At 42.6% G+C, this 26738-nt stretch overlaps 1 protein-coding gene across 1 annotated transcript in view; it reads right to left on the bottom strand.

Moving 5' to 3' along the window:
* The window catches only part of chn2 (chimerin 2), a 383216-nt gene that overhangs the window by 18876 nt on the left and 337602 nt on the right, over window positions 1–26738 (bottom strand). The window contains exon 9 of the mRNA XM_041184893.1: window positions 13175–13348. Coding sequence (XP_041040827.1) covers window positions 13175–13348 — 174 coding nt within the window. The remainder of the gene's footprint in view (window positions 1–13174; window positions 13349–26738) is intronic.

Here is a 26738-nt window from a genome sequence, read left to right as displayed (position 1 = left end):
GGATAGGGAGCAGCTGTTCCCTTTAGTTGAAGGGTCAGTCACAAGGGGACAGGAGGTTTCAGGGGGGATGAAAGGTAAGACCTTTTTACCCAGAGGGTGGTAACGGTCTGGAATGTGCTGCCTGGGAGGGTGGTGGATGCGGGTTGCCTCACATCCCTTAAAAAGTACCTGGATGAGCACTTGGCACGTCATAACATTCAAGACTATGGGCCAACTGCTGGTAAATGGGGTTAGGTAGGTAGGTCAGGTGTTTCTCATGTGTCGGTGCAGACTCGATGGGCCGAAGGGCCTCTTCTGCACTGCGTGATTCTGTGAATCACCATCACTGGGAAAAGGTGCTGGGAAAACTATTAGACCTAAAGTCTGACAAGTCCCCAGGACCAGATGGCCTGCTCCCCAGGTCTTAAAAGAAGTGGTTGCAGAAGTAATAGATGCATTGGTTATAATGTTCCAAATTCCGTAGATTCTGGAAGGGTCCCAGTGGATTGGAAAATAGCTAGTGTAACACCTTTATTCAAGAAAGGAGGGAGACAGAAAGCTGGAAACTACAGTCCAGTTAGCATAACATCTGTTGTAGGAAAATTGCTAGAAACCATTATTAAGGAGGCCATAGCAGGATACTTAGAAAATCACAATTTGATCAGGCAGAGTCAACATGGCTTTGTGAAAGAAAAATTGTGTTTAACTAATGTATTGAAGATTTTTGAGGAAACAAGCAAGTGGATACAGGGGATCCTGTAGATTTGCTGTACTTGGATTTCCAGAAGACGTTTGGTAAGGTGCCACATCAAAGGTTATTACACAAGCTTACATGGCGTAGGGGTATCATATTAGCATGGATAAAGGATTGGTTAGCTAACAGGAAGAAAAGCGTAGGGATAAATGGGTCTTTTTCGGGTTGGCAGACTGTAACAAGTGCAGTGTCATAAGGATCAGTGCTGGGTCCTCAACTATTTACAATTTATATCAATTATTTGGCTGTGAAGTGACTGACTGTATGGTAGCTAAATTTGCTGATTACACCAAGATCGGAAAGTAAGTTGTCAAGAGGAGGTAGAGAGCCTGCAAAAGGATACAGACAGGTTAAGTGAGTGGGCTAAAATTTGGTAGATGGAGTGCAATGTGGGAAAATGTAAGCTTCTCTGTTTTGGCAGGAAGAATAGAAAAGCAGTGTACTATTTAAATGGAGATTGCAGAATTTGGTGGTACAGAGGGATCTGGGTATCTTGCTACATGAATCACAAAATGTTTGTATGCAGGTGCAGCAAGTGATTAAGAAGGCAAATAGAACGTTGGCATTTATTGCCAAGGGAATGGAATCTAAAAGTAGGGAAGTTTTGCTACAGCTGTGCAGGGCCTTGGTGAGACTACTTCTGGAATACCGTGTGCAGTTTTTGTCTGCTTATTTAAAATAAGATATAATTGCATGAGAAGCAGTTCACAGCAGGTTCACTCGACTCATTCCTGGGATGAGGGGCTTACCTTATGAAGAAAGGTTGAACAGATTGGGTCTATACTCATTGGAGTTTAGAAGAATGAGAGGTCATCTTATTGAAACATATAAGATCTTGAGGGGATCTGACAAGGTAGATACCAGGAGGATGCTTCCACTTAAGAGAGAGATTAGAACCAGGGGTCATAGTTTAAGAATAAGAGGCTTATGATGGAGATCAGAATTTTTTTCTCGCAGAGTCGTTACGTCTGTGGAATTATATTTCCCAGAAAGCAGTGGAGGCTGGGTTAGTGAATTTATTCAAGGCAGTTAGACAGATCTTTGATAGAGAAGGGAGTCAAAGGTTATGCGGGGGGAAGGCAAATTTGAGTTGAGATCAGAACCAGATCAACCATTATCTTATAGAATGGCAGAGCAGGTTCAAAGGGCTGAATGGCCTACTCCTGCTCCTATGTTCCTAGAAAGGCTGTGGCCTAATGCTCATGACAGGTACAACCAAGAAAATGAGAACACCATTTTTTGGCTTTGAAGAGATAACATTTTGATAAAGCCATATACCACACAACTTTGATTTGCTCCATGTTTTGTTCACTTTTATCCCTGTCTTTTGATTTACTTATAAAATACCCATGGCATGAACAGAAAACATAAGCAGAATCTGCTAAAAATGGCATGAATATTCTGAGGAACAGCAATCATCAGATTGTCACTCCCCTCTTAATTTTGCCTGCCCCGAAGCTCCTCCACATTTTTGACCTGGTCTTCTGAGCCTGGCTTCTTCAGAAATGCTGATCTCAGCTTCCATCTAAGAGTTCTGTCAGAGCACTGTAGCATTGTGGGGGGGGGGGAAGGACATGCCCCCTTTTTACAGCATTAGCTGCCGTAAAGTAAGTTTAAATGTCCAGTGTGAACGTTAGTGAGTGGGCGAATGGATGAATGCTTGTGAATGGGTGAGTGGATGATTGAGTGATTGGGTAGGATGGATGAGGTGTATGTTGATCAGTGCGCATGTGGGGAGGGTGGCAGATGAATAGGGTGGCAGGGTGACAGGTGGGTAGGAGGGTAGTTGAGTGGTGGGGGCTAGTCAGGTCTGGTCAGGGAGGGCGGTCAGGGTTAGCATGGTCAGGAGGGGTAGTTGGGTTGGGTCAGTGGGGCTGATAGGGGGTGAGTCACATGGTCGGTAGTCAGGATGGTAGGAATTGAAGGGTAGTCAGGAAGTTGGGGTGGAGTAACCCAGGGTTTGAAGGGGGAGTCGGAGGGTCAGTGTGGTGATGGGGTTGTAGGGGTTCAGTGTCTGTCAATGGTCACTGGAGGGTCAGTTCTGAAGTTACCCAGGAGTTAAACTAGGACTCTTCTGTCTAACATTTTCTGGATAACTGCCCAGTTAAGTGCTGCGGAACTGTCCAAAGTCTCCGAATCTCATTTAGAATCGGAGACATTCACAGAGGGCTGCAGGAAGCAGGAGAATTCCCCATCACAAGTTCAAACTTCCTGGGCAATTTCCACAGAGGTCAGTGTGTCAGGACTTCGGCAGGGTCCCGACGCACATCTTGGGTTGCACACCTGGTCTCTGAAGATCCAGAGATTAGAAGATCTGGGCCATACACATCAAAGCAGACCATAATGTATAATGGTTTTTAATCATCCATTGTGTTGTTTACGTAATGGCTATTTTTATCATATCCAATGTAATGCAGCATATTACCTCTATTAAAGATATAATGCTGAAGATGCTACAGATAATCCCTACATTGGGGTTCTAAAAATTGAATGATGCAATCAGTCTCAATTATCACCATCTATAGGGCCCTTCTCAGCTACCTTCTCTTCCCAAGAACACCAACTTGCATTTATATAGTAAATGCAAGTATAACATCTGCAGTATAACATTCCCAGAAAGATATTTGAAATATTTGCAACAACATTTCTGCAGGTTTATAGAGAAATTGACTGAATTATAAGTAAACAATATGACCTTCAAGTATTATGGGCTATTGCTTCTTTTTTCAAATTAGCTAAGAAAAATAGGAATTTATAGGGTTTTCCCAAATCGAAGGTTAGTCAAGTTACCAAAAGCACTGTAATCTCAAAATCTTGATCATCACTTCCATGCCACAAATTGCTTTCCCTAACTACCAACTCCATCCCTTTCCTTGGCAACTCCCTCAGGTTGAACCAGACTGTTTGCAACCTTGGTATCATATTTAATCCCAAGATGAACTCCCAATCATGTATTCGCGTCATCACTAAGACCGTCTATTTCCACCTCCATCAAATCGCCTAACTCTGCCCTTGCCTCAGCTCTACTGCTGCTGAAGCTCTCATCCATGCCTTTGTTACCTCTAGATTTGACTGTTCCAATGCACTTTTGGCTGACCTCCCATAGTCTGCCCTCCATAAACTTGAGGTCATCCAAAACTTTGTTGCCCAGATCCCAGCTTGCACCAATTTCTGTTCAGTCATTACCCCAACGTTTGCTGACCCATGCTGGCTCCTGCTTAAGCAATGCCTCAATTTTAAAATTATCATCTTTATTTTCAAAACCCTCTGTTGCCTTGCCCTAACCTATCTGGTATGTGCTCTCTCAATTCTGATCTCTTGAGCATCCTTGATTTAAAATGCTTCGCCACTGCTGACCATACCTTCAGCTGCCAAGGCTCTGAACTTTGGAATTACCTCCATAAGCTTCTCCACTTTTTCCCCACACTTTCCACCTTTAAGAAGCTCTTTAAACCCTAACTCTTTGATCAAACATTTGATCAACTGCCCTAATAAGTCCAAATTTGGCTCAGTGTAAAACGTTGATAATGCTCCTGTAAACCACCATGGGACATTTTACAATGATAAAGTGGCTATATAAATACAAGTTGTTGTTGTTTTTAGAAAGATGATAAATGCTGGAGTTGTGAGCACAGCAGTGTGAAATCAGAGTTGGATCAACCTGCTAATTGGAGTGATCAGCTTGGGAATTTGAAGCAGAGGAGGAAGTTATTTAACCCAAAGATGAGCAATAAACATATTGTTATGATCCCCGTAGAGACCAATAACTGTAGAAAAGAAATTCAAACTTCCAGCTAATAGCTGAAAGGATGACACTCGATTTCATGTTTTAAGGCTTCTGCTCTAACACCTCATTAAAACCAGTATTGACTAAACATTCTTTTTGAAGGCAACTTATACTTTAAACCATAGCACATAACTTTTTACTTTTAGCACAACTGAAAAAACACATGTCACAGATATACTTTACACTGTCCTTTAAGCAGACATTCAATTTTCCAGAATCAGTCTAAAATGGTTCTTGGCTCCCAAGGGTTTACTGCAATTTTTTTTATTTTCCCAGCCTGGAAACTTTTAGCTCCAGAAGTGTCTTTCATAGTGCAGGTTCTCCTGGAGACCTCCCCGCTCAGCTAAAGTTAGGCAAATTTTGCAGCCTTGTTTTAATTCCCCACGAATTTGACCTTTCCAATCCCACATGCATTCCTGTGCTGTAAACCACAGTATCTTACTGCCTATAGCTGCTCTCCTTCCCCTGGATCCTGGCTGACTAGCCAACCTGTGATGTGACGTGATGTTCAGTGATACTCTAGAAAAGCTTGTAACTTGATGTTTACAATGGGCTCTAACTTCCGAGCTCCCCAGTGTCAGATTTGGGGGTACCCCAAATATGCGCTGGGGAATCCCCTTCGGAAGTTCACAGGTAAGGGTTTGTACAGCAATTGACCAGAAGTGCAAATTTCGTCTGGGCAATTTCCCTACGTTGGGAGCCATCCAAAAATGCAGTTTAAATCACAAACTTCAAATGGCTCCGGCTGTGTTACACAAATAGTTACCCATAAAAAGTTAAAAAGATTGACCCCTATCCCCCACCGTGACGGGACTTCTGCCACATCCCCAATCCCGTCCCGTCCCCCCCCGGACTCCCCAAGCCCCTGAATACCCACCCTCCCTCCCTAAGGGACTCCCCTACCTCCCGACTACCACCACCTCCCCAGGGGACTCCCCCAACCCCCCACTAACCACACCCCCACAGTATTTCCTACCCACCCAGCTCCCCATGGGATTCCTCCCGAACTGACCGGACCCCCCTCCCACAGGCCCAACCCTGGATCCGCACGACCTGTCCAGACACCGCACCCCCCACCTCACCCCAGGCCCCTCCCCGCAGGCCCAACCCAGCCTCACAACCCGACCAGATCCCACAGGCCTGGCCCAATCACCCACCCCCACATCTGACCAACCCCCTGCTGAGGTCCCACCCCCACAAAGGCCTGACCCTCCCCCCACCACCCAGGCTCACCCGTGGTCCAGCACCACCCCCCCGCTCCGCCCCCAACCCCCATCCAACATTCTCACCACCAACCCCCAAGCCCCACCCCTGCCCACCCCACCCCAAGCGGTGTGTACTTCTTCAATCGGACAGAGCTGGACTGCAACGCTGGGTTTCGGAGACAGTTGCGTTGCCTGGATCACACCCGGCCTGAGTCGGAAGATCCGGTGTGGAGTCAGACACGGAAGAAAAGTATGGACTCGAAACATTACCTCTATCTTTCTCTCCACAAATATTGTTAGTCCTGCTGAGTTTTTCCAGCGTTTTCTGTTTTTGTTTCAGATTTCCAGCATCCTCAGTATTTTGCTTTTATGCCCATTTACAACTTGACATTTTTAACACTTTCCTGGGATTCGGAGACCCACAGTCTGTCCATCCGCATCCCAGTTGTCTTAGTCATTATCATTTGAATACCTTGCACCTTCTTTTCAGTAAAACAATCTAGGCCTTCCTTCAATTTTTAACAGTCCTATCAACCAGACATGTTATTACGCAGACTTACACAGGTCACATGATCCTTTTCATTTACCCTAAATTAAAGACAGTCCTAAAATAATCTTATAAACCTCATTAATGTAACAACATAAGTAAGCAGAGTAATTATTTTGATGTAAGGAGTTAAAATTAGAATTAACTAAGTGGAGGATGCCACCATTAATGGGATCGGAATTGCATTAAATAAACATTTGGTGTGTGCAAATAATAATTAAATAATTAATTGGAATAAGAGGATACTAAACTAAAAACAAACACACACGAGGTGCAGCAAAGTGTAGAAATGCAGTGGTCAAAGGAGATTTGATAATTGGAGGATACCAATGTTTCTGCAACCACCAAGAGTCTTAAATAGTGTATTGCCTTCATGGTGTCAGGGTAAAGGACATCACTGTATGAGTGCAGAACAATTTGTGGAGAAGAGGAACAGCTCAAAGTTGCAGTTCCCTTTTGGAACCAATGACATAAATAGAAAAAAAGTTGAGGTAATACAGACAAGTTTCAGCAGCTATGGAAGAAAATAGCAAGAGCTCATTGGTTGTAATCTCTACATTATTCCCAGTGCCAATGCTAGTGAATATAAGAGCATAAAGATAAGGAAGGTTAATGTGTGGTGTCATGGTGGTTGTGGCATGTGTGTTGTGTTGGCGATGCTGATTTAAACTAATTTGGCAGGGGGAGGGGCATTAAGATGAAGCATTAGAGAGATGGTACAAAGTGCAAGAATGACTATCCTAATGCTATTTATCTCTTCAAAAGAGCAATTCAGAAACAGGTGGGATCAGTTTTGGGGATGGGGGAGGGGGAAATGAGAGATAGGCTAAGATGTGAACATGTGCATAACTGCCTGGTGGTAAGTAAAGTTGGTAAGCTGCAGTCACCTCGAAGAGTACTATCCTCAGTGAGTTGAAGAGAGATCTAGCCCAGATGGATTGGAATCAAAGATTAGCAGGCAAAACAGAAAATGAATAATGGGGTGCCTTCAAAAGCGATACAGAGTGACACATTCTCTGGGGGAAAAGAAACGCCATCCAAAGTTAGAGATCCCCAGATGGCTAAAGATAAAGAGATTAAAATGAAAAAAAGGACACATGATAAATGTTGGGTTCATAATTCAGTAGAAAATCATGCTGATTACAGAAAGTATAGAGGAGAACTGGAAAAGAAAATAAGACGGGCAAAGAGAATGTATGAGAATAGATAAGTGGCGAACAGAAGGGAACCCAAAAGTCTTCAATCAATACATAAATATTAAAAGTGGAAGGGGGGTTGGTTAGGAAACAAAAAGGAAATGATCTTATGGAAGCAGAGGGCATGAATGAGGTACTAAATGAATTCTTTGCATCTCTCTTCACCAAAGCAGAGGGTGCTGTAAATCTCTCAGTAAAGGAGAAAGTAGTAGGCAATTGGATAGAATAAAAATTAGCAAAGAGGAGGTGCATGTAAGGTTGACAGCACTCAAAGCCAGTCCTGATGGGATTTATCCTAGGTTGATGAGGAAAGGGTAGAACTTGCGAAGGCTCTGACCACAATCTTCCAATGCTCCTCATGGGAGTGGTGCCAGAGAATTGGAAGACTGCAAATCTCACAGCCCTATTCAAAAAAAGGCCAAGCAGCAGCATTAATCCATGACAAAATTAATTGGCAATACAAAAATATCCATTAATAAATGAAAGCGAGCATGGATTTGTTAATGGCAAATTGTGTCTGACTAACTTGTTTGACTTCTTTGACGAAGTAACAGAGAGTATAATGCAGTTGATGCGGTGTATACGGATTTTCAAAAGACATTTGATAAAGTACCAGATAATTGACTTGTTAGCAAAACTGAAATCCATGGGGTTAAAGTTGCAGTCACTGCTTGGATATACAATTACCTGAGGGACAGAAAGCATACAGTAGTGGTGAACGGTTGCTTGTCAGACTGGAGGGATATGTATAACGTTGTTCCCTAACAAACCCCCCTCCCGCACCCCCAGGCTCAAACCCCAGGTTCAATGTTGGGCCCACTGCTCTTTTTGATATATATTAATGACTTGGATTTCAGTACACAGGCTATAATTTCAAATTTTGCAGGTGACACAAAAGGTTAAAGTATCAATGAGGAGAATAGTAACAGACTTCAGGATGACAGACAGGCTGTAAAATGGCAGATGAAATTTAATGTAGGTAAGTCTGAACTTCACACATCATTTCATTTTGCTAAGAATGAGGAAAGGCAATATAACCAAATGGCACAGTTTTCAAAGGGCTACAGGAGAAAAAGATGGGGGAGGGGGACATATCCAGGGGCTGCATTTTTAAGGCAGGGGTGGGAAACAGAAACGAGCCTTCAGTTTCATGTGGAGCCATGTTTGGCAGCCAATTAAAGGCTGTGGAAGGCATGAACGGAGGCTCACCAACTCAACTGCAGGTCCAATTTAAACTCTCCATGGCAGCTGTGTTGCACACCGTTCCAGCAAAACCAGAAGCCTGGAACCCAGGACAGGGCGACCCCTCATTTTTCAGATGCAGATCTGCAGATGATGCTGGAGGCTATAAGGGAGAGGAGAGAGGTCCAATTCCTGGAGGGTGGCAGGAGGAGGCCATCCACAAAGACCAAGCAGTTGTGTGGATTGACAGCACTGCCATTATCAGCAGCAGAAGAGTGGTGAGAAGAACTTGGATCCAGTGCAGGAAAAGGTTCAAAGATCTGATACACTCTGGCAATGTGAGTGCTACCTCCCAATCCTCAGAACAAGCCTCTGAATATTCAGCAGAGCACCAGCCGAGGAGCCTGAGGCTGATGCTGCTCCTGGACATGGGAGAGGTATGTGCACCCCTCAGAATGGCTGCTGCTGAGGATTTGCAACTATTGGTACCATAAGATGTAGGAGCAGAAGTAGGCCATTTGACCCATCGAGTCTGCTCTGCCATTCAAAGAAATCAAGGCTGATCTGAAAATACACAGCTCAACTTTCCTAACTTTTCCCATAACCATTGATTCCCTTACTGGTTAAAAATCTGTCTATCTCAGCCTTGAATATACTTAATGACCCAGCCTCTACAGCCCTCTGCAGGAAAGAATTCCACAGATTCACTACCCTCAGAAGAAATTCTTCCTCATCTCTGTCTTAAATAGGTGATCCCTTATTCAGATTATGCCCTCTGGTCCTAGACTCTCCCACAAGGGAGAAACAACCTCTCAGCTTCTACCCTGTCAAGCCCCGGAAGAATCTTATATGTTTCAATTAGGTCATCTCTCATTCTTCTAAACTCCAATGAGTACAGGTCCAACCTACTCAACCGCTCTTCCTAAGAAAATGCCTCCATACCTAGGGACAACCTAGTGAACTTTCTCTGGACTGCCTCCAGTGCCAGTTTATATTTCCTTAGATAAGGGGACCAAAACTGTTCACAGTATTCTAGGTGTGATCCAAGTAGTGCCTTGTATAGTTTTAGCAAGACTTCCCTATTTTTATACTCCATTCCCTTTGAAATAAAGGCCAACATTTCATTTGCCTTCCCTATTACATGCTGAACTTGTACGCTAGCTTTTTGTGATTGATTGATTGATATTAATACAAGCAACTTCCAATGAATTTGGATCATTTGCCATTGGCCATAGGGGACAGCAGTGTCTTATCGCACTCTAATTTGTCCTTGCAGGAGAAACAGGATCATAATGCTTGTGAGAAGACTCAAACAGATGGAGGGGTACTCTACCATCAGATCATTTTATCAATGGAGGAGGAAGTGATGTAAGTAGCCATGATCGCAGACCACAAGGAAGTCAGCCATGACGAAATTGGCACTCATGATGGAGATTACAGAGGCCAAGCACTCATTAAGGGGGCACAATGCCATATATTGAGTTGCACTGGGAAGCCTCAGCAATGCAGAGTATTTTGGAGTCCACCCATCTCCATTCGCACCCCTAACAGGACCTAAAAATCCAACCCATTCTTCAAAGGTGGCAGGCCAATTGAGAAGACTGTTAAAAAAAGGCACAATGGGTCCTTGGCATTATAATGAAGAAGCATAGAATACAAGTCAAGGAAGTAATGCTAAACCTTTATAAAACTCTGGTTGGATCCCAACTGAAGTATTGTGGCCGATTCTGTGCACCACACTTTAGGAAGGATGTCAAATCCTTAGAGAGATTGCAGAAGAGATTTACTAGAATGATACCAGGGATGAAAGACTTCAGTTATGTGGAGAGACTAAAGAAACTGAGGTTATTTTCTTCAGAGCAAAGGAGGTTAAGAGGAGAGTTAACCTTATCTTTAAGGGATTTGATAAAGTAAATAAGGAGAAACTGTTTCCAATGGCAGAAGGGTTGGTAAACAGAAAGCATAGATTTAAGTAACTTAGCAAATGAATCCGAGACAACATGACAGAAAAAAACACAACTAGTTGCTATGATTTGGAATGCACTGCCTGATAGGCTGGTGGAAGCAAATTCAATAATAACTTTCAAAAGGGAATTGGACAATTACTTGAAAAGGAAAAAAAAGCTTAGCTATGGATGAAAAGCAGAGGAGTAGGACTAATTAAGGCAGCTCTTTCAAAGGCCATCAGAGGCAAGATGGGCCAAATGGCCTCCTTGTGTTGTGTCATTCCATGAGTTGAGAACAGTTACAAAAAATAATTCAACAAATCAAGGTGCATAACCTATTGATATCACAGGAGTATAAAAAGTACAGGGGGGAACTTGAAAAGGAAATGAGGAAAACTAAGAGAGTGCATGAGAAAGCATTGGCGGGTAGAATAAAGGAAAACCCAAAGGGGTTTTTAAAATATATAAAGAGCAAGAGAATAGCTAGGGAAAGAATAGGGCCAATTAGGGACCATCAAGGTAGTGTGTATGGGGCCCCGGAAGACGTGGGTACAGTCCTCAATGAATACTTTATGTTGGTCTTCACAATGGAAAAGGACAACACAGATATAGACATCAGGGTGGAGGACTGTGAAATATTAGGAGGAAACTAGCAGAGAGGGAGAGGAGGTACTAGTGGGTGTAGTGGCCTTAAAAGTGGATAAATCCGCAGGCCCAGATGAGATGTATCCCAGGCTGTTGAGGGAGGCAAGGGAAGAGATATCAGCGGCCCTGGCAGTAATTTTCAAATTCTCTCTGGCCACAGGTGATGAACAGAGGACTCAAGGACTGCTAACGTTGTCCCATTATTAAAAAAGGGAGGAAGGGATAGACCAGGAAATTACAGGCCAGTCAGTCTAACCTTGATGGTGGGGAAGTTACTAGAAAGAATTCTGAGGAACAGAATATATTTGTATATATTCTGTGTAAATATTTATATATATATATATATATTATATGTATGGAGAGACACAGATTAATCAGGGATAGTCAGCAAGGATTTGTTAAGGGAAGGTTGTGTTTGATAAATTTGATCGAATTTTTTCAGGAGGTAACCAGGACTATTGATGAGGGTAATGCATTGATTTGGTATACGTGGACTTTAGCAAGGCTTTTGATAAGGTCCCTCATGGAAGACTAGTCAAGAAAGTAAAAGCCCATGGGATCCAAGGCAAAGTGGCACGTTGGATCCAAAATTGGCTGAGAGGCAGGAAGCAGAAGGTGATGGTAGAGGGATGTTTCTGTGACTGGAAGTCCGTTCCCATTGGGGTTCAGCAGGGCTCAGTGCTGGGTCCTTGCTGTTTGTGGTGTACATAAATGATTTGGACTTAAATGTAGGGGGCATGGTCAAGAAGTTCGCGGCTGACACAAAAATTGGTAGGGTGGTAAATAGTGAGAAGGATAGCCGCAAACTGCAGGAAGATGTCAATGGACAGGTCATGTAGGCAGAGCAGTGGCAAATGGAATTCAACCCGGAAAAGTTTGAGGCAATGCACTTGGGGAGGGCTAACAAGGCAAAGGATTACATTGTGAATGGTTGGGCCCTGAAAAGTACTGAAGATCAGAGGGACCTTGGTGTGCATATCCATAGCTGCCTGAAATTAGCTGGGCAGGTAGATAAGGTGGTTAAGCAGACATACGGGATACTTGTCATTATTAGCTGAAGCATAGAATACAAGAGCAGGGAGGTTATGCTGGAACTGTACAAAACCTTGGGTAGGCCACAACTGGAGTACTGTGTGCAGTTCTGGTCACCACATTATAGGAAGGATGTGACTGCACTGGACAGGGTGCAAAGGAGATTCACCAGGAAAGTGCCTGGTTTGTAGGGTCTGAGCTATGAGGAAAGATTCAATAGGCTGGGGTTGTTTTCCTTGGAGCAATGAAGGTTGAGGGGGGACCTGATAGAGGTCTGTAAGATTATGAGGGGCATAGATAGGGTGGATAGGAAGGCACTTTTTCCATTAGTGGGGGGTGCCAATAACCAGTGGGCATAGATTTAAGATAAAGGGAAGTTGAGGAGAAATTGTTTCACCCAGATGGTGGTGGGAGTCCGGAACTCACTGCCTGAAAGGGTGGTTGAGTCAGAAACTCTCATAACATTTCAGAAATATTTAGATATTCACTTGCGTTGCCATAGCCTCCAAGGTTATGGGCCAAGTGCTGGAAAATGGGATTAGTGAAGTCAGATCTTTGTTGATCGGTGCGGACACGATGAGCTGAATGGCCTCCTTCTGTGCTGTAGACGTCTATGAGTCACAGGATCACTTTATTAAATGTTTTCCCCCATTGCATCATTCTCCTTTATGGATGTCATTAATAGGCAATTTGGTTATGATATGACACAATGAAATGGTAATATAAGACAAAAGAATACACGTCTAGTTAGTACCTGCTGAAATATGTCAGAGCCTCACTGCTTCACTGGCAATGCAAGACGGGCATAACCAAAATGCACCAACTGCCTTTGGGTGCATATAAACAAGCAAACATTAAATCAAAATAATAATTTACAGCATTATGAAGAGTATGCTCAAACCTCGTGCTTCAATCTCTCGAATACACATATCCACCACCATTGGTCTCTGAGTATTGTGCGCTTTTACAAGAGTTGTCAAATCACAACTGTACACCTTCTTGATTCTCTTGAGGTCAGGCTGACAGTCATTGGGTACAAATTTTGAACACTGCTTATGTACATTCAGTCCACAGTCTGGAACAAAAATCAACAGAAGTATAATTACACAGTGCTTTTGTTATGTGACTCAGAAACAGTTAAAAGTAATTCAATAACAAAATGTATATTTTTGCTCAGAATTTGCTTGAAAGTTCTAGTATAGATGATAACAGATCTTGTACCAATAAGTTATATTTTAGTATTGGTTTGCTTAAGGCAGACCAATTCTGTGTAAGTTGCATCCAATTCTTAAATAAATGGTCAATGCCTAGGAGTAGTAGTAAGGGAAGATTTTCTATTTATAAATATTAGAATAGATAGATTAGAAAACAACTAGAGTCAATTTTGTGAAAAATGAGAGGGAGAATAGGGAAGAGGCAGCGAAAGACAAGAAATATTTAAGTTTTCTTCTTTGTTTAAAATTGCGTTTCAAGAAATTATTTTTTGTGGTTTAGGATTATTATTACAGTTGAAAACTAACAATACACAGTAGTTCTTTTATATTAATATTGGCATTTGTTAGAGTATGACAGACCTGCCAGCAGCAATACACGTTTGAACTGTAACCCAGTACAATTTAAACAGAACATTTTAAACTGAAAAAACTAACTGTAAAATAGGGTTGTGACATATAGGTGAGTTGTGATTTATACATCAGATTTTACTGTATTGTTATTTTCATATTAGAAAAAAGACATTTTCTTGAAGCTTTTTGTCTTGGTATCATCAGGGCAATCATAAGAATACCAATGTCAGGGAAGCTACAATTTTATACAATATGAGAAGAGTGTGCTGATTGATCGGCAAGTGAACTCTGATTGGTAGAGGCGTTGCCATGGATAATGCAGCAGTTAATGGTGACTGATATTACTGCCAAGCCTTGTTTGAAATTTAAACTAGGCAGCTTGACACTTATTGGTCAAGGCATTTCCCTGAAGAATGAACCAGCAAATGGCGGTCACTTAGTTTGTTTAGCTGAAACAGATGCAATGTGTGTAAAAGCATGTTCTTACTATCTGCAAAGAACAGGGCTCTGTATATTAATATATGTAGCTTCCAGTACACGCAAATATGCCACACTGCAAGCCCAGCTGACAATTTTAAGTTGGTTTTCAGTGTCATTTTTAGCACACTGAAGGTTATTTAGCAAATACTGTCCAATCGCAGAATCACATCTAATATTGAAGACTGTGTTTTGAGTTTTGTAAACACGGGCTGGTTGGGTATGGTCTGTACCCTGCCTGTTGTGAACAGAAGGGACATGCAGCCTTGTATCAAACAGCATATCCCTTTCGCTGTTTGCAACAGGCAAGGTACAGGCCGTATCCAACCAGCCCAAGCTTGTGAAACTCTAAACACAATGTTCAATATTAGATGTGATTCTGCAATTGGACAGCATTTGCTAATCCTTAGTGTGCTAAAAATTATGCTGACAACCAATTTAAGATTGTCAGTCGGGTCGCAGTGTGGCACATTAGTGTGTACTGGAAGTTACATATATTAATACACAGGGCCCTGTTTGCAGGCAAAAAGAACATGTACACACATTGTGCCTGTTTCATTTAAACAAAATAAGTGATATCTGTTCGCTGGTTCATTCCTCAGTGCAATGCTTTGACCAATAAATGTCAACCTGCTAGATTTAGATTTCAAACAATGCTTGGCTGTTAGCTATCAGTCACCATTAACTGGTGCATTCTCCATGGCAACGCCTCTACCAGAGTCCACTTGCCAACCAATCAGCATTCTCTTCTCCTTCAGTATAAAGTTGTTGTTTTTTCTAACTTTGGTATTCTTGCGATTGTCCTGATGAGTGCAAGATGAAAAGCATCAACAAAATGTCTATTATCAGCAATACTCAAACTCTGTACTACCGAACAACTATATTAGAAAAACGTAGTTTTAGACAGGGGTAAAATCTCAATGGTGCTCTTAATGCCTTCTTCCTGAGTCAATGGCAAAAAAATGAAGTGTTCCAAAATTAACAAAGTGGAGTAGAAAGAGAAAGAATTCTGTCATTAACATTGTGTTTTGTTTCTAATCAATGATGTATGACAAGTTACAGGGAAACTGTAATATGTTGGTATCTTTTGGCTCATATCAAGAACAACTGTGGGCAATCCTCAATCTTCAAGTTTCACCAGTTTATACAGTAAAAACTTTCCTGTCAGATTAGTTTCACTTGGCAGGGAAAGCAGTTCTGTGGGTTATTTGACAGAATACTCCTTATGAAAAACATAAATAACATTCAATGAAAATAGCAACAAGCATTGCATGTATGATTAATTATACTATCCTGATATGTACATTCACTTCCTCAGACAACAAAACTTTCCAAATTTGCTTGGGTTGAAACTTCAATACATAGAGAGTAAATAGGAATAGGAATCCAAGTCAATAATTATTTTACTATCTTACATATAGTTTATGACTATGGGATGTACAACTGAATAGATAACAATCACCTACAAAATTTGAGAGAGAGAATTAATTAATGCCAATAGCAGCACAGACTACAGCTTATGTATTGGCGATTACCTTTATGCTAAACTTCTACTGCATCCAAATGGGCATCAATTGACTAGAGAACAGCGATTCCAACATCAACATAATACTGGGAGGAGATTAGTGCTGTTCTTTTCTTCTGCTTCTACAAAAACTGACAACAGTATCAGGGCATAGAGGGGAGAGTAGAGCAAACCTGGGAAGAGTGCTACAGCCAGGCCCAAACACAACAGATAAAATCAGTGAATCCAGAGCTGTGACCTGGATCCCTATGTAAGTCTCATCTCCCTGCCTTGGAACCTCCTTCCGCAGCTGGTTTCTGGTAATGTGAACCAGAGCACCATGGTACACATATCCAACGTCTTTCATGTACTTAAATTTGGCTGTGTGCATTCATTCAAAAAAATTATTCACAGTACTTAGATGAAGTTTTGTTTATCGAGATTCCAAGGGACACAAGAACCAGTAGAGGGATTGAGTGATTAATATATGCTCGCTGATTGCAATACAGGCAGCATGCCAAAGCCACAGTAACCATGCTATTGATTGGCTGGATGCATTAGAAAGGGGTAAATATCATGAGGAGCTAGCACATGATTAAAGCTAGTATGCAACTTTTAAAGGGAAGGTATTTTAAGACTGGAGCAGGTGTCAGCAATCATGCAGGAAGTGATTCTGATCTAGGAAACACTGCAGAGCGACACAAAATGAGAGAAAAAGAGGATCCAAGGTTTTCAAATGCTGTACTGGAGGAGTTGGTGGAGGTGGTGTCCTGTATCTGCAACTGGTGTCAGGATGCCCTCCATGCTCAAAAGGCAATGAGAACAGGTGGCCTTGGAGGTCAACGCCAGAAGCCAAGTCCTAAGGACCTGGATGGGTGCAGCCTGCAAGAAGTTCAATGACTTCATGCATGATTAAGGTCAGTTAATGCCATATTCTGCCAACTGCATTACTACCCTCACACACTGCTCAATTCACCACACCCTTCATCACTCACCTGCCAACAATTAGTATCAATCAGGATTCATACCTGACAAATATATGCACCACCGCACCCTCACACATATAAGCATTGCTGCAAACTTCACACCCATATCTCTCAGCTTACACACAATATCAACTATCCAACCTTACAGCCATACCACCCAAAGACACTGAACTATACTCACTGATACATTTCACTGTCTCTTGCTAGACTACGTGGCCCATAATCACAGGCAGCAGGAGCTAACCAGAGCGGAATAGGAATGTCTGCATAACCTAAAATGAAAGAGATAGTAATGACCAATATTGGGATGACCATTGCTGACGCTGTGGCAGGGTGAAACTAATCAAAGAAAATGGTATGCTCAGATCTAATCCGCATTCTCAGATTCCACTTGCCCCTCATCCCACAATCTCTTCTGATTTAAAAAGGTGCAGATGATTTAAGCATACAACCAGTTTCTTCCCGCCCACAAACCCCTCCCAAGCTCCACAACCTTATCCTGTGTCTTTCCTCTTTATAGATACCCAAGAAGTCAGGCAGTGGAAGAACAAGGCGACAGTGAAAAAGATACACCATCAATTCAGATGCTGATAATGCATGTATTTTAGAGGATAGCATAGAGGCAGGATTTGAGAGACTTCGGGCACAAGGGGTCTATAGCCATGGTTCAGGCAAGGATAGCAAGGTGCCAGCTCGCCGGAGAGCGTGATTTTTAAAAAGTTATTCTTGCATAGGATATGAGCTTTACTGGCAAGGCCAGCATTTATTGCCATCCCCAACTGCCTTTGAGAAGTTCAACAAGTGAGCTGCCTTCTTGAACATTGTACTTCAGCTGGTGTAGGTACATCCATGGTGCTGTTAGGAGGGATTCCTTTTTTTGACCTAGTGACAGTGAAGAAATGGTGAAATAGTTCCAAGCCAGGATGGTGTGTGGATTGGGGGGAACTTGCAGGTGGTGGTGTTCCCATGCATTTGCTGCCCTTGTCCTTCCAGATGGTAGAAGTCGTGGATTTGGAAGTTGCTGTTGAAGGAGCCTTGATGAGTTGCTACAGTACATCTTGTATATGTTACACACTGCTGCCACTTTGCACTGTGGGGGAGGAAGTGAATGTTTAAGGTGGTGGATGGAGTGCTAATCAAGTGTGTTGCTTTACTCTGGTGTCAAGCTTCTTGAATGTTGGAGCTGCACCCATTGAGGCAAGTATTCCATCATATTACTGACTTGTGCCTTGTAGGAGGGGCTTTGGGGAGTCAGGGGGTGAGTTAATCACAGCAGAATTCCAAGTCTCTTATCAGCTCATACGACCACAGTATTTATATGGTTGGTCCAGTTAAGTTTCTAGTTAATGGTAACTCCTGGGATGGTGGTGGTGGGTGATTCAGCAATGGTAACGACGTTGAATTTCAAGGGCCAACGGTTGGATTCTCTCTTGCTGGAGATGGCCATTGCATGGCACTTGTGGGCATGATCTGCCACAGAGGACTCAGATGAACACTGATGGGGCAGCCAATGCATAAGCACCACAAGATACTTAGTGCAGTGGGAAGCCCATCAGAAAGCCTAAGGTCAATGTTAGTGAGCATAGAGTCTATCACTAATTTGGCAAGAGACTTTGCACTGAGCTTGGAGCCCATACTTTCCAGTATGGAAGTAGTGACTGATTCAGTTTGCACAGTTGTGGGCCCAGTCATGATGCCGATGGCTGTTGTCGCAGCTTCCAGTGCAGCACAAGCAGTAACCACCAATGTCTGAGTGCTGGGATTACATTGTGCCAATGGGCTTGCTGGTTATCGCTGCAGAAAAGCAATCTGTCTTCCAGCGTTGCTAATATGTCGCTTGGAGAACTGGAGCATGAACTTGCTTTCAGGAAGACAACACTGTCCTTTCAACCCTATCATTCCACCAGTGTTTGTGCTGTTGTCCATCAACCAGCCTCCTTTGGACAGCTGCCTGCATGCTGTAATGGTGCAGTTCGCAGCTGAGTGTACTAGCCTCACAGCTGTTCAGAATTGCCCTCTAAGGCCATCTATTACCCAGTAGCCACCCTTTGTTTTGCTGTGGTGTCTTAAATGCAGCTGGCACAGCAAACTGATGCACAATGAAGTCATCATGACTGCTTCCAGGAGACTGGACATTGGCCTGCATGATTGTTGCCTATGGTCACACACTAACTGAATGGTGAGTGAGTAGGATCTCTTTCTGGCATAGGGCAGTGTTGACACATGAAAAATGCAATGTGAGGTGTGTGCAATCAATAGCACCCTGCACCGTGAGGAAGCTGTAATCATAGTGAAGTCATTTGCTCTTTGAATAGAGAGCCTCCCTTAGACAACAGTGGAAGACAAGCTGCGAGATGCTGCAAATAACTCCAGCTGAAGCCTGGAAGGAATCAGACATGTAAAAATCCATGCCATAGCCACTGGCATTGTGCTCCTTGCCTTGCTCGAGGTTGCATTTGTGGATGCAGCAGGTGGCAGATATCAGTGAAGACATCCTTACTGAAGCACAGACATTGTTTCTTACTGAGTTTCAGGTCGAAAACTTGCTCTCTGAACTGCCTTAGAAAGATAGTCTCTCCTGCTGGGAGCTCTTCTCTCCTGCCTCCCTCTTCCAGCAGCTTGTCCCGTTCATTTCCAGTCATGCTGCATTCCAAGGAGAAACTGTTGCTCTAGCATCCTTGTCTGGGTTTGTGCAGAAACCTTGAACTTAGCAGAATGTTCTTCAGTGCCTGCCTGTCATGAAGCTATTAATGTATATATTTTGGAAAATATTTCTCTCTTAAAATAGAGGTTTAGTCTTCAGGTATGCCTTAATTGGATTAAAGCCAGCTAGTTTGGGTGCTTTGATGTACTAGTTTGAGATGCAAACAGAGAGATTGTGTACATTTGCATTTTTTGAATAGAGCATTCAAGTGGGGTGAAAATTTGACATCTTTCTAGCAGCTATGAAGCAATATGTTTATATTACTAATAAAATTGGCACTATGAAAGGTGTTTCATTGTTAAGAGGTAAAGTTCAAACAGTCTGGTGAGGCAATGAGAATTTGAATTCAATCATTGGTGGAAGGTGGTTTTCGGTGGTTCAGTGGTTTTCGGCTGCGCAGGCAGAGATAATGTAAGAACAAAAGAGAGCTGCAAGCCTTCAACTGGCTCCACAGTGAAAAGAACTTCATTTTGAATTTGTAAGGTGAAAATGCTTTGCCTGGTGTTTGGTTAAGTCTATGGGTTGCCGTTGCCTTCATGGAGATTACTTTGGGAATTTGTTAAAAGTTATAATAATTTGTAGCCATGTGTACATATATTTTAACCTGTGTAAATTAAAAAAAATGTTTCATCTAGTTTAATGTAAAGCCTTGAGAACTAATGGTCTGATTCCTGAATTTAGAGTCGCATCTCAAACATAGCACTTAAACTTATAGGTTATGACAGTTGTTTGAAGTTTCCTTCTGGGATTTTTAAAAATAACTCCGCTTTACCAACTGCATCGGTCATAACACTGCCACATCACTCCCCGTAGATTTTTGCAACATGAAACAAGTATAGAAAATACCAAACACTTTACAATTGAGACAAAAAGCAGAAGAAATCAACCAGTGACTTGGTGTATGCATTGGTGATCCCTTTAAATGGCAATGGTCAGGGGTGGGGAGGGGGTCCTTCCTGTTACTAATCACATGTTCAGCTGTGTGGGATTAAGATGGAGCTTTTGATGGAGCATTGAACTCAAAAATGTCAATGCTCGTGTAGGCCAACTGGTGTCATGGTCTGTTTGCTCTGTGCATCTCCAGCAGAAGTTCACCGTGCAACGCCAACACCCATACGAATACGGCATCTGACATAATTTGCCCCTCAAGTGTGCGCACACACCCTGGATGCGAGTTTGAAGCTCGAAGGGCACTCAGCCAAGAAACGACAGCAAATGGTTCCAACTTTTCATCCTTCATGTTTTAATAGCAGCTCGTATTTGTAGAGCATGTGATAAAAGACCCTGTTATGATATGGTAGGTGGTATTTGCCAGGCTGACCAAATCCACAAGCAAAACTTGGCCATGCTACCACAATGATTCTGCAATTTGTATTTATTACGAGAAGGCTTATGCACTTAAGTCAGAAGTGATGAGTCCACTACCACCTTTAGAGATTTTAAAGATTAAATTAAAACATTTATTAACAAAAGAAGAAAAAATGTAAAACACACACACAAGATTAAAGTTACACAGTTATAACAGTTGCCAAAATTTCTACTTAACAAAACTCCCAACTACACACCCCCTGTAAGGCAACAGTCCAAACAGAATCCAAATTTATAAAACTAGCAATTTTACCACAAGCACCCACAGGACAATAGACTTCCAAAGGCTTTTAACACAACTTTAGTTAAAGATGCTGGGAGCATGAGTAGACAAGTAACTTGCATCTAGGCCAATCAAATTGAGTATTTGACATGTACATCATCCAAAAAGGATTTAAAATCTCATCTGAATGCACTTCCTGTCAGCAATTTTCCTATTTTCAAATTCGTAATGAAAATTGCATAAATAAATTTATCAAGTAAAAATAAAAATTTGTAATAAAAGCAGAAAATTCTGGAGATACTCAGCAGGTCAGGCAGCATATGTGGAGAAAAAAATGCTAAGTTACTGTTTCAGGTGATTGATCTTTCATCAGAACATGAAACATTGAATGGAATACTCCGGAACTGCCTGGAATGGAAAACATTGCAGGCGGGGGGCTTAATTTAGCAGGAGGCAAAAAAAACAATTTACTGACAGCAGGATGAGCTTTTGCAGCTAAGTTCTTGGGGTTTTAAAGTTGGGTTAAACTTCCTGACAATCAGTGTCAGGAAACCGTTTTGCAAGATTTTATATGTCATACATGCTCAAAAGACCAGCTAGCCAGAATTAAGTGCCCCATCCAAATTAAGTTCTCTGTAAGCGAGAATTCATGCATTCAGATTCAGGACTGCATATAAGTGGCATGGACCTGGCGAGGTAGGCTTCTTCCTGAACTTTGGAGTGAGTAGCCACTGTTTTGTGCTTCTTGGGGACTGCTCATAAATGTCAGCCTATTGATTGAGATTGGGTGCAGGTAGTCCAACCTGCGCGGAAGCTGGACAAGGGGAGCAGGGTCAACGGAGAAGTGCTGGAGGATGTCTGGGGCAGGAAGCCAGACTGTCCAGGGCATGTTAGGAGGGTAAGAATATCACGCATCCCCTGATCCCATTATAGGGCAGTAGATGGGCATTCTAAGCAGTGAGCAACATACAGAGATGGGTCTAAAGGATAAGGTTGTTGATGTGAAGATTTTGCTCCTAATAAGGGTACTGGGAGGCAGAGGGTACAGTAATAAACAGAGGGGGTGGGGGGGGGGGGGTTTGGATTAGTTAGGGTGGAAGTAGAGTAGCATCATGGGCAGGTAATGGATGGTGTCATGGGGGTTTCATGGAAAGTCAGGGTACAGCTGGTCTTGAGAACATGAGGCATCAGTCGTGAGGGGCATGTGTACATTAACTGTTATGGGCTCAAGGCATAGAGCAGGAATGTTCACATAGATAGCAATAGGATGCAGGGTACCGGTGGGAGTTGAGGGTTATAAGAGGGAGAGTAATGGCAAGGCAGTAATTGTGTAGGAAGATGGGGTGAACTTGATGGGTAACAGGGAAGGGTGGAAGGTGCTTGACGTACTGGCAAACCTCACACACACCATGCTGAAACTCTCAAGGTTGTTGCGGAGTTCGATATGGGAGGGGTCTCATCTTGGTTGGAAGAAGTTAATTTTGTTATGGCACAGCGGATGCTAGGTGCTGAGTTGTTCAAATCCCAGAGGGAAACTTAAAACAGCTGCCATAACTATTTCGCAATTTGTGTTTATTTCGAGATGCATGCCTTGAATTCAGTAGTAATAAAGCCACTGAATCTTACAGGTTTCTAACAGACCTAAATTAAACTTTTATTAAATAAAAAAGTGGTTTTAAGCACAGACATAGGTTTATAAATTACTACCATAATAACTCCTAAATCCCCTAGTTAATCTGACTCCTAGTTACACCTCCATTAAGGTAACAGGAAAACAGATTTAAACAAACCCAGGCAAAGCTTCGGTTCCTTGTAAACAGTAGCTAGAGATTTAGATGCTGGAAGCTTTTCACACTTGTGTTAGATCTTAAAATTCCTGCCCTTACACACCGCCTTCTCTCCTTTATACATATTTTCCCCTTTGAATGCAGATTCCCATTGTTTCACTACGTCTTTGGACTTTACCTCTCTAATAATAAAAATCTATCTTGTATTAATTTTACTAGTAATATTTGGGAAAAATAAACACACTGTTTCTAAACTTCTTCTGCCTAGATGTAACATTTCAGCCCCATTATTTGAATTCAAGCTGCTCTGGTTCATTTTAAAATGCAAATGTTCCCCTTCACACCTCAGATTCTAAAGCTTCACCCATGTTTACCTATTTAGCATTTCAAACCTAGCTTCTCTTCTTACATCAAAGCCTTCAGACCAGCTGTTATTAATTCAATTAAGTCTCTCATACACACACAGACCCAAAGCCACAGGTCCCACTATTGCTCTACAATAAGTTCCAATAACATTATATCTTCCTGACATTGCTTTGCTTTTTTGGCTGATTAAAGGGACATCCTATTAATTATTAGCCCATTGGAGAACCAGGCTCAGCTAAGTTCTGCTCTCAAGGTTCCAATGCCCAATAAACCAGCATTGCTCCATGACTAACAGATCTCATTCCAGCGAGAGCCCATCAAGATCTGGAGCTGTCGTACATTGTTTGCTGACTGGCATCTGCTGCTGTCAGAGGCAGGGATAAAGGGAAGGAGGGCTGATGATACCAGTTCACCATCTGCAGAGTGCTGCTGAGGAGAGGTACAATGCCGCATATGCTCCATAGGGGCCACCGTTGAACAGGTGATAGAGCCTGCTGAAGATGAGGTTCAGATGTTTGGATTGCTCAGGTGGAGCACTCCAATATTCCCACAGAGCATGTCCCAGATCATCATTGCCTGCTGTGCCCTGCACAACCTTGTGCAACAAAGGGGGGGATATCTTTGCAGAGAGGGACATGGAGCACTGAGAAGTTTCATCTTCCAATGAGGAAAGGGAAGGTGATGGTGATGACGAGGGATAGGATGTCGCGGAGTCACACGCAGAGGCCATGGCCCAAGGGTACAATGCAGAAGTCCGTGACAATCTAATAGCTAACAGATTCCAGACTGAGAAGGCTTCCAACACTTATCTTTTACTATTTTGTTTTCAATCCTCTGCCGGCTGGCAAGCCACAGGTCCTTACTTAAAACATGCATTATAATTTGCTTTCATGTATCCTGATTTATGACAACTGAATTCAATTCCATTACTGACATCAGCCCTACTGGCATGACTTTTTGCATCAAATTGTGCTGATATACAGATCCCTTATGCCAAATGCCTCAGACACCTCTTAAGTAGAAATATGTTTTTCCCAGGCCCTCAAAAAATCTGTATGTAAGGCAAATGGAAAGCAATATAATTTCTTTTCTTGGCAGGGATGCATTCATGTCACCCTCACACCTACACCCAATGGGGAGTAAACCTTGCAGAGAGCTCTTTCAGGCAGAACCAGAAATATGGGTGCACAGGGAAGAACAGCATGAGTACATCTGGCTCCTTGAGATTGCTCTGCCATGCACCTTGATCAGGGAAGTTCTTGTAATTGTTCCCCAATCGCCCTTAGTCGCCTCATATCACTTGACATTCCACAAGGTACTGAAGTAACTTTGGAGTTCACTCAATGACAGTGCCTCATCTGCACTATGGGGTGTGGAGATCCAACCACTCACCACCCTCCATTTGCAGAGAATTGTACACAACTCAGTCCTAGGTGGCCTCTGTTACTGTGGGACTGTGCACCATCATTCTGGACACCCCAGCCAGGTTAAACATCTTTCCTGAATAGACCCTGCAGAACCCTGTATGAGCTCTTGATGCTTCACATAGATATAGCCTCTGTCCTCCACACGGTCCAGCACACAGGCCCATTCTATTTGCTCTCACCTCATGAGATATTACCCTGGTTCCTTAATAAAGTCCTGTGCACTTTGGTTGCAATCCCTTTGTGCGAGATCTATTCCAACCCTTGATAAGGATACAAGCAAGGTAAACAATTCTCCTTGTGAAGTCACACAAAGGCTGCAATCAATTGTAACTCTTTCGAGTACAAACACGTTTCCATCTGTTTCAGATGAAGTTACATTGTTTCACAGTTTGCCATTGTGAGATTTGAACTCTTGATCTTGGGGTTACAAACCCAGTACCATAACCACTTGGCTATTTAGGCCAAGCCCCTAAAGGTCATGTAACTCTTTCGAGTACAAACCCATTTCCATCTGTTTCAGATGAAGTTACATTGTTTCATAGTTTTGCCATTGTGAGATTTGAACTCTTGATCTAGGGGTTACAAACCCAGTACCATAACCACTTGGCTATTTAAGCCATGAAGTTACATTGTTTGCCATTGTGAGATTTGAACTCTTGATACTCTTTGGAGTAAACCTGTTTCCATCTGTTTCAGATGAAGTTACATTGTTTCATAGTTTGCCATTGTGAGATTTGAACTCTTGATACACTTTCAGCATGATCTGTAACTCTTTTGAGTACAAACCCATTTCCATCTGTTTCAGATGAAGTTACATTGTTTCATAGTTTGCCATTGTGAGATTTGAACTCTTGATACTCTTTTGAGTAAACCTGTTTCCATCTGTTTCAGATGAAGTTACATTGTTTCATAGTTTGCCATTGTGAGATTTGAACTCTTGATCTTGGGGTTATAAACCCAGTACCATAACCACTTGGCTATTTAGGCCAAGTGCAATCAATTGTACACACACCTCTTTAATCCTACACTTAATCCCTCTTGCATTCAACTTGCCTGTTGCTCCTTACTTGCAGCCTTCACCTGCATGCTAGCTCAATATTACATTTGAATACTGTTGAAAAAAAGAGATATGCTACCAAAGCCTTTCATTTTGCACTCATCAGGATAGCTCACAAGAAATTAACTGTAACAGGAGAACAATAATGTCTACTGCATGAGAAGAGTGTGCTGATTGGTTGACAAGTGAACTCTGATTATTGGAGGTGTTGCCATGGAGGATGCAGCAAGGAACAATTAATAGTCATTGCCTGGTTCATTCTCCAAGGCAATGCCTTGACCTGCCCAGTTTGAATTTGAACGAAGCCCAAGCCGCACACTCACAAATGATGGCCAGTGCTTAAGCATCCTCATATTGGAATATTCAGTGATCACAATGCTAATAATGTGAGAGAAGTAACTCTAAAGAAGAACATTATCAGACTCTGAAGGGGAACCAAATTCCACCCCCTTAAATGCCCACCACCATTGAAGCAATTAGCAGGTAGATGAGAATCTAGGAAACTTCCAAACAGTGTAAGAGTACATATATTTAGAAGTGCCAGAGTCCATACAATGGTTGAACATCTGTGTCACCTATGTGCCTTCAAAACTTCTTTATCTTTCTTTTCCTATTACTACATGTAGATGCTGCCCTGACAAACACAGCTGAGGTGGAGACAGCCTGCTAACTGCTATGCCCTATGATGATATTAGGGGGGCGTCCTCTAGTCTGAGGCCTAGAGGGCCCTGGCCTGCTAAGGATCTTGCACAGGGGCAGGTGCACCACCCTTGGCTTGACCTGCTGGATGTGATGGGGTCACTGACAGAGGGGAGGATGAGCAGCAGGGCATCTTTGGAGTGTCCTGGGATGAAGTCCCTGGGGTGCCTTGCTGGCGTTCCTCCCTGTTGGTGCATGATGGCACCTCCCGGACTCCTTGAGGAGATGGGATACCTAGAGGGAAGTTGAGGTGCCTTATACCCCTCTTGCCTAGCCACTGCTGCACTGCATCAATGGCTAGA

The sequence above is a fragment of the Carcharodon carcharias genome, chromosome 3 (genome assembly GCF_017639515.1).
Source record: "Carcharodon carcharias isolate sCarCar2 chromosome 3, sCarCar2.pri, whole genome shotgun sequence".
Lineage (NCBI taxonomy): Eukaryota > Metazoa > Chordata > Chondrichthyes > Lamniformes > Lamnidae > Carcharodon > Carcharodon carcharias.
Note: the sequence above shows the minus strand (reverse complement) of the source record. Positions and strands in the feature narration are given on the sequence as shown.